Source organism: Argopecten irradians, chromosome 14 (assembly GCF_041381155.1).
Source record: "Argopecten irradians isolate NY chromosome 14, Ai_NY, whole genome shotgun sequence".
In the NCBI taxonomy this organism is placed as follows: domain Eukaryota; kingdom Metazoa; phylum Mollusca; class Bivalvia; order Pectinida; family Pectinidae; genus Argopecten; species Argopecten irradians.
This window is the reverse complement of record NC_091147.1, coordinates 9,471,984-9,485,189: the sequence shown is the minus strand read 5'-3', so window position 1 is coordinate 9,485,189 and position 13,206 is coordinate 9,471,984. Positions and strand designations below refer to the sequence as shown.

Here is a 13,206-nt window from a genome sequence, read left to right as displayed (position 1 = left end):
AATACTAAATGTTGGCTATGAAGGACAGATTTGCTTACAGCCTTTTGATTCCTGTTAACAGATAGAAAGATTTAGATAGAAAGAGAGTCACAATTATGTAGTATTTCCTAATTAAATATCTATTTTCTGGATAAAAATATGAAGGTTTTATTCAACTCCACTCTTTATAATTGTTCATGCAGTAGTATGCATCCTTACAGTGTCAAATTTGTATTGATGTTTCACTTTGACACCCATCCTTGTATAGCTCTGACTGTATGTACATGTATATAGTTTTCACTTACCATATCCATGCAAAAATTTAACAGATGGTGTCGTATCATAATTTGCCCACATTCACTTAATTTACTGGCATTGTATTGCTAGAAAACAAAATTAATGTTTCAGATTTCTATAATGAAACTTTCTTCTGCACATGACTTACTTTGGTAAATTCTGGAAGAATTAACATTACCTCAAATTTATTGATAGGACTTTCCATTCAATGTTTAAATCTGTGAATTTTATTCTTCGTAAAGTTTTGTAATAAAAATTGTGAAATTTAGAACCTGTGAAAGAAAGTTGATATCCTTTGATTATGTTATTTGTAAAGTGGTTATTTTTTCCTGACAGGCTGATATATGGAGCTTGGGAATCACAGCCATTGAATTAGCAAAAGGCGAGCCCCCAAACTCAGAACTACATCCAATGAGAGTGTTATTCCTTATACCTAAAAATAACCCGCCACAACTGACGGGGAACTACAGTAAAAGTTGCAAAGAATTTGTAGAACAATGTCTGAATAAAGATCCAAATAATGTAAGTATACAGTGAAGCACATACTATTTGGACTGAATCAAATTTATCAAATAGAAAAAGGAAAAGCCTTTAGTTAAAAAGATAATATGACACGTCTTTGACATATAGTGTTATTTAATTGAAAGTGATTAAAATTGTTGTTGTTACTGAGAAGTGGTCAATGTGGTATCATGGGTTGGTGGACATTATTGAACATATACCAGGATCTTCTAATCTGAATAACAGCTGGGCATATTGGGAGATATATACATCTGAAATAGTTAAATTCTGATGATATTAGTATGCCTTAATGTGTATAAATATCTCAATGCATTTGTAAATGTTTTTGTCATTTCATACTTGCATAGGAACTATTGATCTAAATTATCAATTGGAAATTTTGGCTTCAAATGTGAAATAATATATAGCTATTTGTTTTGAAAATGGAGCCTTATAATGGTTCCTAAAGAAGGCGCTGGATGCTTAGCCTACCACCTGTGTACATCCCTCTCCTAGTGTCATTTGACTGTCCATCTACACGCAAGGCTATACTGACCACTTCTCAGTAACACTATCCGCACAAGAAGACTGTCAGGGTCGTGATATTATGCTTTTAGTTAATGAGATTAAGCTGTTCATCAAAACCCCTGTTTGAACATGTTCTTGTAATTTTTCAGAGACCACAAGCAAAGGAATTATTAAGACACCCTTTTATCAGAAAAGCCAGAAAAACGACATATCTCACAGATTTAATTGACAGATACAAACGATGGAAGATGGAGAAAGGCAACAATGTTGATAGCGACGATAGTGACAGTGAAGGGTTCGTATATTGATGATACAAAACTTATCCTGGGGTTGGTCTTGTAAGCACTGGAGTTACCTCCCCTTACATTGAATCCTCCTTTACATTAAATGTAGCAGGAATTATCTCCCCTTTCATGAGTTTTGATAGTTATTAGCCAGCAGGAGCAAGACAATTATCCAATATGTCTTTAGGAATTGACACTGAGTGCTGCTGGACTTATTCTTGATAAGCAGAATAAAATTGAAATATAGAAAATATAAATAACTGTGTAAACCTATGATATTTTGCAAATAGAGTTTATGAAATATATCTAAAATCTATAGAATGATAAAAATGATTTTGAGTTTGCCTCTCGAGGAGAGAGAGAGGGAGGCTTATGGAATCATTCTGGTGTGTACGTTGGTTGAGGTTTAATTGTAAATTGTTAAATGCTTTTATCTGTACCAATTGACATTGATTTCTACATAAATATGGGATTGTAAAGGTTGTAATGGGTAGAAACAGTCATTTTAAGGAAGGCAATACTGGACATCTCAAGAGTTCCAGTGGGCCTAAATTTCTACATAATGTAGGAAGTGCCATTGTTGTGGTTTTTAGCTCACCTGGTTCAAAGGACCGAGGTGAGCTTATGGGTAACCGCAGCGTCCGGCGTCCGGCGTCCGTCGTCCGGCGTCCGGCGTCCGTCGTCCGTCAACAATCGACTTCTTCTCCATAACCGCTGGTCGGATTTCAACAAAATTTGACTGGTAGCATCCTTATGGGCTACTAACTGAAAATTGTACAAATGATGGGGCTGACCCCCCCGGGGGCCTGAGGGGCGGGGCCAAAAGGGGTCAATTTGGCTATTTCCATATAAACGACTTCTTCTCTGAAACCAAGCATGGGATAGCACCCATAATGCAATGGTAGCATCCTTATAGGGTGGGAATTCAAAATTGTACAAATGATGGGGCTGACCCCCCGGGGGCCTGAGGGGCGGGGTCAAATGGGGTCAATTTGGCTATTTCCATATAAACCACTTCTTCTCTGAAACCAAGCATGGGATAGCACCCATAATGCAATGGTAGCATCCTTATAGGGTGGGGATTCAAAATTGTACAAATAATGGGGCTGACCCCCCGGGGGCCTGAGGGGCGGGGTCAAAAGGGCCAATTTGGCTATTTCCATATAAACAACTTCTTCTCTGAAACTAAGCATGGTATAGCACCCATAATGCAATGGAAGCATCCTTATAGGGTGGGGATTCAAAATTGTGCAAATGATAGGGCTGACCCCCCGGGGGCCTGAGGGGCGGGGTCAAAAGGGGTTAATTTGGCTATTTTCATATAAATGACTTCTTCTCTGCACTAAGCATGGTATAGCACCCATAATGCAATGGTAGCATCCTTATCGGGAGGGGATTCCAAATTGTGCAAATGATGGGGCTGACCCCCCCGGGGCCCTGAGGGGCGGGGTCAAAAGGGGTCAATTTGGCTATTTCCATATAAACGACTTCTTCTCTGAAACTAAGCATGGTATAGCACCCCCATAATGCAATGGTAGCATTCTTGTAGGCTGGGGATTCCAAATTGAGCAAATGATAGGGCTGACCCCCCGGGGGCCTGAGGGGCGGGGTCAAAAGTGGTCAATTTCCATATAAATGACTTTTTCTCTGCAACTTAACATGGGATTGCGCTCATAATAACATGGGATTGCGCTCATAATGCAATGGTTACATCCTTATAGGGTTTGGATTCAAAATTTTGCAAATGATGGGGCTGACCCCCGGGGGCCTGAAGGGTGGGGTCAAAAGGGGTCAATTTGGCTATTTCCATATAAACGACTTCTTCTCTGCAACTAAGAATGGAAGGGCACTTATAATGCAATGGTAGCATCCTAATAGGGTTGGGATTTGAAATTGTACAAATGATAGGGCTGACCCCCGGGGCCTTAAACGGCAATAGATGCGAGGTCAAAAAGGTCAATTAGGCTACTATTTTCATATAAATTACTTTGTCTCTGAACCTATGTATTGGATAGCATATTTGTATGGTATCAATAGCATCATTGTATGGTTGTGATTCAAAATTAAACTTTGGGAGTCAATTTTGCTTATTTTTCTAATTGTCAGAGTCTTGTGATAATTACTAACAAAAAACCAGGTGAGCGATACAGGCCCTCTGGGCCTCTTGTTTTGGTATATGGACATATATGGACAAACATATTATGTTTGTCCATCTACCAAAACACAACAATTGCACTTCCTACTGGCTTATGTAGAAATCTGATGTTAAGGATGGAAAATTTTACTTTTGAGAATTTCAAGATGCCTATGAGGCCCATTTGTACCTTACTTTCCTTTACTAATTTTGACATTGATTTCTGCCTTTATATAGGATAACGTAATTATGTTGTTATGGACATATATGAACAATTATTTTAGGGGGAAAACAGAATTTTGAGAATTTCAAGAGCCTTCCTGGATAAAATGTATACTTACATGATTAATCTCCTAGTACTTTAAAGTCTGCCAGTGGCAAGTTTTGCTGTTCTCTAACAGCTGTTGTAATGACCTGTTAGATGATAATTTGAGATGTGGTTCGCTGATGTAGATAGAGTTACATCCCATTACACTGAGATTTGGTTTATTTAGGGAGATCGATGAGAACGACATGCAGGTTGACTGGATCATGACAATGAAGGAAGCCGACAAGGTCAAACAGCAGCTCATATCCAATGTGAATGGTCAAGGCCAGGTAAGTCTAGAGGTCACCTCGAACTGGCGGTCAGCATGGGAGAGTGAACTGCATGACCATCATGTACTGGTTGTGGAGGTTGTGTGGGTAACGACTCGGTTGTGGGGTTACATATTATATACTTGTGTGTCAACTAATGGCATCTAACTACTTTATTCTGAAATTCAAATGAAAAAAAAAAGTTTTATAAATTATTTAATTAAGCATGCTTTACAATAAAGTAATATAAGATTTGACCCACTATTACCCCTACTTCTAAAAGGATAAAAAAAGCTTTGATGATCCAAAGAAAACTGATCAAATAACTTTGGGAAATAAAACTTAAGTTGTCTTATAAATACAGACCAGTAAGAACTTAGAGAGAGAGTTAGAAAAAGAAATCTTGTTAAAAATGTAACCTAGAATAAGAAATCTTATAAAATAGGAGCTTATTTTATACCATCAATTGTATTCCATATAGCATGCATGGTATATTACTAAAACTGGAATGTTGCATAATTAGTAAATGTTATATCTAGGCTTTTTGTGCATTAGTTTAACCTCAAGTTTAATTGAAAGGAAAAATACAAAACCTAAGCATGATGAAGCCTTACTTTTAAAAAGTTGATTCAAAACAAGAATCCTATACAGATTTGGTTTTCTGGACTAGAGTTGAATTTGATTCAAACATAAAAACTCCTTGTGCTATTCTTGATGTATGAGGGAAGTAAGAGTTTTGCATGTTAGGAAGAATAGCTGTTAGCTGAGTTGTAGATATATGTGCATGTTGTTTTGTCTAGCGATCGGCCCTCACTAACGTGGGCCAAGATCGGAGTGCAACACCGCCCCTAGACATCCCAGTGGAGGAGGCAGCAGACTATCCCTTAGACGATGATGTAAGTCTGGGCGTGCTGTGAGTGGCTCAACTCTGCCTGTCTTGTGCTGTTCGCTGGTTCCTCTGGACCAAACATGACATGCTTTTGAGTGGGAAGCTTGTTCTTTTGTAGTGAACAGGGGTTGTCTTTATATAGACATGTTTTGTCTCGGACTGCACTTATAGTTTATATCAATGCACAACTGTCTATTTATCTGGGTTTAGTTTGAGCATATAGTATACTTTTATGTATTTATGCTATCATACTATGGTTCATTCACAATCATGACCCAGTCTCCTCCTTTTTCCCCAGTCATTTGTTTACCTGCCCATTTACATACCTCGCCCCAGTTATTCCCTATCACTGACTTAAGGTATGATATAGGGGACTTATGGAATTTATAAAAGATCGAAGCTTGAATCTCCTCTCTATTTAATTAAGTGCATGGAAATCTGACACTAATATAAGAAATATAACGACCATTTGTACACCTTTGTTTATAGATATCAGAAGCACCAGTGTTTATATAGCCTACTCACTTCATCAGTTTGAAGATTTCATTTTGTTTCACTTTCCAATGCCACTGACAATATGGTGTATTTACCCCCAACTTACTTTTTCCTGAGTAGACTTAAAAGATATGTTAAGTTTTTAATTTGATACACTGCTTTGAATGTGCTACAAATGAAATTTTGCCTCTATACTTATATAATAGTAAAGAACTGACGTATAGCAAAATAATTGATAGATTTAATAGTACCTTAGTAATAGTTGGGTAAATGGTTTTAGTATTTTCATAAAAACTTTGTAAAAACAAATAATTTTTATTTCTCTTCAATTTCATTATACATATTGAATGTGTATATTGTCCATGAGTCATATGATTCTGATTAATACTCGTTGACATTGTTTTGTCATTTGTAAACAAATTTAATTTTTCTCTAACCAGTTTTGTTCCCTATTTGTTCGTGGGAGTGGAGTTTTAACCTCGTTAATTGGATTAGGCATTTATCTGTAATGACACCAACACAAGTTTCAGTCAAACCTGTCTATAAAGACCATTCTTATGACGAAGATCATATTGGCTTTATAGCTAAATACAATGTAGTATCAATACACATGTCAAATTTTGTTGATGCGAGTCATTTGGGACCCAAAGAAATTATTCTTGTTAAGCAGGTAGACGTTATACCGAGGTGATCATTATACAGAGGTGGTCATTATACAGAGGTGGTCATTATACAGAGGTGGTTACTTAGACAGGTTTTACTGTAAAGTTCACAGTCACATATACATCCAGATCACAAACCAATTAATTCACTAAAATCTGTTTGTAGTAGTTTCAATTCCAGAAACCATTTTGATATTTTTATATGAGCACACTTTTGAATAGCAGGTATCTCATTATTTGAGTGTGAATAACACAAAGCTTCACAAATTCATCTGAGTTACAGTTGTATGCTGTATAATGTAAAATATTTGTTGTGTTGAAAGTTTTGTTTTTGTGGTTGCCATGGAACCACAAATTAAAAAACAAAGAGTCATATTATTGCTATTGTCATTCTTTTAGCTAACTATTGATATTTTTACGTACAAACTAAAGAAATTAGCCACAAATATAAAATGTTATGCAGTATTTAACACTTCATTCATAAATCATCATTGGTGTAACACAAAATCAGCTATAATAGGAATGATTTACGATATTTCTACATTTCTTACAAAGGCAAAATGATTTACATGGTATAGTTTTACATCATGTGAATATATAACTCATACTATTATATTGTTGTTTTGTTGACATGCAGCAATTTTACTGATTTGTAATTTTACAAAGTTTTCTTTGTAAAATATCATGTTTGAGTTAGAAATAGATTGTGTAATGATTCATTTTATAGTCATTGTAATCTGAAAGGAATTACATCATCTCTGATTGTTATTTTGTCTTTGTATTAGGCTAGGATTGTTATTTTGTCTTTGTATTAGGCTAGGATTGTTATTTTGTCTTTGTATTAGGCTAGGATTGTTATTTTGTCTTTGTATTAGGCTAGGATTGTTATTTTGTCTTTGTATTAGGCTAGGATTGTTATTTTGTCTTTGTATTAGGCTAGGATTGTTATTTTGTCTTTGTATTAGGCTAGGATTGTTATTTTGTCTTTGTATTAGGCTAGGATTGTTATTTTGTCTTTGTATTAGGCTAGGATTGTTATTTTGTCTTTGTATTAGGCTAGGATTGTTATTTTGTCTTTGTATTAGGCTAGGATTGTTATTTTGTCTTTGTATTAGGCTAGGATTGTTATTTTGTCTTTGTATTAGGCTAGGATTGTTATTTTGTCTTTGTATTAGGCTAGGATTGTTATTTTGTCTTTGTATTAGGCTAGATTGTTATTTGTCTTTGTATTGTAGGATTGTTATTTTGTCTTTGTATTAGGCTAGGATTGTTATTTTGTCTTTGTATTAGGTTAGGATTGTTATTTTGTCTTTGTATTAGGCTAGGATTGTTATTTTGTCTTTGTATTAGGCTAGATCTTTTTCATAAGGAACTATGAGTAATGTTTGCCCAACATTAGGAGAAAGTCATATTTTGATAAGTGAAATAAATTTTTTGGTTAAGTCCTTTAGTCCATGCCAGGTGTCAAAAAACATTTTGTCATAAGATAAGTACTATATATTCTGTTATTGTATGCCAAATGAATGCTAGTATTGAAGGCTATTCCTTAGGTTAGAAGTAGATTGGATGGTAAACTTGAAAAATATCATATTATATTAATATAATGGATTTAAGTAATAAATTAGATAAGTATTTCAGTTATTTAATCAGCCTAATAATATTTCTTTTCTCTGGTATGGTGATTTGATACATCTGTGCCATCAAGTAGTGCATAAGAATGTTTTATAAATAGTATTGCACATTACATAGTTACCTCCCTTATGGATCGGTTTATATTGTGATGTCATCATGTTGCGATTGAAACTCATTCTGTTTTCTCTGAAATGTTTGACGTAGTGCACACAGGCTGATGACGTTGTAATCAATACCTAGCCACAAGGGCAGGTAACTCTGTACCATTAGTATGTAAATACAGAATATCTTTGTGCATGGAGATGAAGGTCACTATTGTTTTCTAGAATTGCTATTACGCATGATTTAGCACGAATAACTGTACAAAGATAAAGGAGAAAGTTTTGGGATGTTAAGTTTTGATTGCTGATACATTTAACCTTGACTGTGATGAGTGTATGATATAAACTGCCTGGTTGTGCATGCGGTTAACGACTAAATGCATGTTGTTTTACATAGAATACAATACAACCTCCTCCAGTCTCGTCGGCGACAAGAGAGTCTGGCAAACGACCCGCCCCTCCGGCCCCACCCAGTGGGGGGCAGGACGACTCCGTAAGTTTAGTGGATGTTGTACCGAGGCTGTATATAGATCAGTGTTGTTATGTAGCTGTAGAATTTTACCTGTGTGCTCTGTAAATCTAACACAATCAGACCAAATTGATTGATATGTTTTCTACCTTACAGCATAAAGTGTCTTCAATATAAATATCTCATCGAATGAATTTTGAAAGAAATCCTGGTCTGTGGCTACAAATAACTTTAGTTATTACTTTTAGGTTATCATTGGCATTCCTAAACAGCAATTTGACACTATTTTTGTAACAGTAATTGATATAGAAATCGTCAGTTCAGAACAAATTTTGTTTAAGTCTTTGCCTCTGATCCCAAAAACAATTTCTCCTAAATGCATATAATGATTAATTTCTCCAATTTTTAGTGAACTGGAATGATAAATAAATTCATATTGCATCTAGTAAAATCAATTAAACTTAATAATGAAGTTTCAGACAGAGAGTCTTGACCTATGTTTATCAAAGGTTTATCTGTAGCTTAGCTATACTTTCTGACCTTTATGCTATATCCAAGGCATGTCATTCTAATTTGGTCTACCGTAGTATTACTTTTACCATTGTGTATGGCATGTATCTAAGATAAATAACAATATTATCAGTTATCTTTATAACTTCTTTTATCCTCAGATATTTTTTAGCATGTATATATTCCTCTATTAGACAATATCTCTTTTTCTAACTTTTTAGATCTATACTCTTTAATAATTCTACTTTTTTTTAGAAAATTATTTGATCTTCAGAAATTTACACCATTATTATTTTTCTAAATCCCTATTGAAATTAATGAGTATACTGAATCTCAACACTAATACTTTTTCTGTCAACCTTCGTAATCTGGAATCAAAGAATTAGTCTCCGTGCCTGAAGCCAAAATAATACCATTACTGCATTAATCAACATGTAGCGGAATTGGATTGGGTCGATCATTGGTGACCATGTAGCTCAGTGGTAGAGCATTTGGCTAGTGTTCGGAGGCCCTGGGTCAAATTCTGGTCTGGCCGCTACATTTTGGCAACTCTCCTGTTACAGCTATATACCACATCATGGAACTGCTTAATACATGGGAATTCATTGCCATTTCATCAAAAAAGCAGCAGCTTGTCAGATTTTGTTGTGTACTTTGACATACATGTATATAATTAAAGAAATTTTTGTAAGGTAGCTGGTTTTACATGGCTTATATATTTAGGTCTTTATATTGAATATTAAGGAGTGATATCATGTAACTTTCTTATCAAATAGCATAAATCACTTTTTTTTTAAAGTTTGTCAGTGTATTTATAAGATGCAAATCTAATAATGTCATTATTATTTCATATTTTGGATGAAAATGTATAGATCTGTGAAGACTGGATTAAAATTGCAGTGAAATTGGAAAAAAATATTTAGTTATGGAAAAGCAAATGAATATAGATGATTTGTCAATATAATTCTTTATTTTTGTGGTTGGAACATAAATTTACCCAATGTATGTTCATGTTGTGTAGACACGGCATTCTAACTATGAGAAACGTCCTGCCCCCGCACCTCCTGATAACAGGATCGCAGTTAATACTTCTGATAATAGGACTGCCGTTAATGTCATGCATGATGATGTAAGTTTCTATAGTCATTGTACAAAAAAGTCCATTTTTTTCCTCTGCTTTTATTACTGATATGATTTTGCTTAGATTTTCACCAAAATTATAAAATTACTAATTATATTAATTAGTATTGTATTTTACCTTATTGCTAAATTATTATTTCAAAATAATTTTGCTGAATTTTTCACAATTTTTTCAATTTTCATTCAGTAATATTTTTTCTTTCTATTAAAAAAAAACAAAATTAATATTTAATTAATGTATTAATACCTGGTAGTATATAATAGTCATGGGAAAAATTTGTCTTATATTTTGTTAATGAGACAAAAACAAATGTGATGCTTCAATAATTCTAGATTTTGTTTTTGAAAAGAACTGTAATGAATTAATAATTTCTTTAGATAATGGTTGTTTTTCATGAGTGTGAAAAGTTATAATGAACATCTTGAAAATCACCTACAGGTAATATTAAATAATGGAAGTAGACTGTCCGCGGTCACTAGGGTCAGTGAAGATACTGTAAGTGGTTTAAACTGTTACACAGAAATAACAATACATTATGAGATTGATGTGATTTTTTGACTCACCTTACCACTCCACTAACCCTCTTGTGAAATTTATCTCACGACTTTTCCTAGACATTTTATTTAACATATTCCAGTACACAATACATATAGATGTTTAATCAGTTTGTTTTGCTACATACTTTGCTTTTATTTCTAGTGGTTTTTATTACCTATGTACATTTTGTGTAAAAATTTTAGTTTTCTGTTATTTTACCAGGTATATTTGTTTGTACTAAAGTCAAATATTATAATCCGATTGTATTCCTCGGGAAATCCAAATTTAAAATTATCTCATGGCATTTCTAGTTATAAATAGAAAAAAAAATGCAGTTTAAAGTTATACATATGATTGATACTCAGGGTAGGTTTTAATTGTTTTTACAAAACTTTCAAACTTCGTAATTTGTAACTTGGTGTGCCTCAGAAATCATATTGTATCGTATCGAATACCTTGTGCTATCTAAAGCTTTATTGGGACTAACAAACTTACTAAAACATAACAGTGATATTCAAATTAGCAAGCTAAAGTTAAACTGGTACATATGTGTACAAATGTATTACCTTTCCATTCCTAAGTATACGTAAATTTTCGACTGTCAAACTTGTTCTTCTGTCTCTGTATTTGTGTTGTGTGATTCAGGTACATGTATCTAGTAGATATATGTCCTCTTTTGTAACACTACTTTTTTGTAAGATTTCAGGATTTTTTTTGTCTCCTTTTTTTCAAATCTTGCTTTTGATAATGACTTATGTACTGTACAGAATAATTACATTCATGACTGTGAAATGCAGTTTGTGTTTTAATACTGATATTTATCTGCTTGCATGTTCAATTAATACTTTGATGATTTATTTTGACATTTGGAATTCTTCTTTTTTTTTGGTGATTTTTAGTGCTTTCTGCTTTTCTATTTCTTCTAGGAAGTATCTCTTTCAGTTGTTGTTTTTCAGACATATGTAAAACCGTACAGCTTCTTTTATCATAAAGGCATGCTAACTTCACCACGGAATAAAATGTACATGACATACTTCAGATATGGAAATATATTTGATGGAGAGAAAGGTGCCATGTAAATGGGCCATATCTTTCACCAGACATCCTACACATATTCTATCATATCTGGAATTATTTATAATATTTATTCTCCTATAGGCTCTACTGTATAGTCATGTAGCTAGAGTTATCTTTCTTGCATTAGACTCTGTGCTGTGTGTTTGATATAACTTACACTCTCATCGCTAGCTACATTACTGTTTAAACATATCAAGTAGAAGAAATCATTTTTGTTATTCAAGCAGTAAATGACTTATCGTGCAGATGGGTTTGGTACCCAATCGAAATTATTTGATCGAATGACTCATTTTCACTAACCTTATCGGCATGAAATTCAATGATGTTGATAATAAATTTGGCTGATTTATCTATTATGGATACATGTATAATACTGATATTGCAGTTAAACAGTGACCTCATTGTATTGTATGAAATCTTGTGTGATGTTTTTATATTAAACTGTTGCTATGCTGCACGGAATGGTTACCACAATTCTTCCATGAGTTGCTATCTTGCCTGGATGATACATATTGCTTTTGACATGCACCACCATTCTTCTATTTCTCTGCATGACTATGTATTGTGTTGTTCTTTCAGAATGTAATGCACGCTGGAAATCTAGGAACAAAAATAGCGGGGAGTGATTCTGATATTTCACGAGATCGACAAAACTCCTCTCATATGCACGCATCTGTAAGTCTTAGTATTAATCAGCTTTTCACCCTTTACATGTGTATTACAACCACTAGCAGATGAAGTGGAAGAAGGTACATACAACCTTTCCGAGACTCACATGCACGTTTTCTGTTTAAACACAAAACAAAAGTCATATGTTGTGTGTCATTTATTTTCCAGTTATATAACTGATGTATTGTATACACATGTGCTTAACAATACAGATTCCACACTTCATGAAATCATTGATATTAGAGTCATTTCAAATGTTGTATTGTCAGTTCTTATTCTCTAAAAAACAAAGGGATTTGGTTAAAGCTTAGTTATCTGATTACATCTCTTAGTTTAAGATAGTGTCAAGTGTAAACTTTGTGGGGAATATCCCAATAGATAGAAACAATTCTTCAAATGATCTGACTTGAAGTTACAAGATTATTTAGTTTTGATATATACCTTGAATGTTGACTGAGAAGGGTGATGATTCCTTCATATTGCTGCATGAAGTTTTTAGATTTCATTCCTATTTCTCCTTGCTCGTTTCTAGGTTACTAGTTCTCATAGATATCCTTCTTCTTTGTCCTATATAGTGGCTGGTTCTGTGCATGTTATTACAGAGCTTCGGAACTCTGTATAGTTAGTTCACAACAGATTTCCCCCCTAAGAAAATCATTATGTTGCTATGACAGATGTCTTCTTGATGAATACCAACATTGTTCTTTGTCTTTGCTTTCATATCA

At 34.0% G+C, this 13,206-nt stretch overlaps 1 protein-coding gene across 29 annotated transcripts in view; it reads left to right on the top strand.

Moving 5' to 3' along the window:
- Positions 1-13,206, top strand: part of LOC138306886 (serine/threonine-protein kinase 26-like) — a 52,627-nt gene that overhangs the window by 15,481 nt on the left and 23,940 nt on the right. For 9 of the 29 annotated variants that reach the window (XM_069247408.1, XM_069247407.1, XM_069247416.1 and 6 more), the window contains 8 exons: positions 613-798; positions 1,455-1,600; positions 4,218-4,320; positions 5,100-5,195; positions 8,476-8,571; positions 10,079-10,186; positions 10,637-10,693; positions 12,392-12,487. In XM_069247408.1, the coding sequence (XP_069103509.1) occupies positions 613-798; positions 1,455-1,600; positions 4,218-4,320; positions 5,100-5,195; positions 8,476-8,571; positions 10,079-10,186; positions 10,637-10,693; positions 12,392-12,487 (888 nt within the window). The remainder of the gene's footprint in view (positions 1-612; positions 799-1,454; positions 1,601-4,217; positions 4,321-5,099; positions 5,196-8,475; positions 8,572-10,078; positions 10,187-10,636; positions 10,694-12,391; positions 12,488-13,206) is intronic. The other 20 variants (XM_069247434.1, XM_069247428.1, XM_069247415.1 and 17 more) reach the window with 13 other exon arrangements.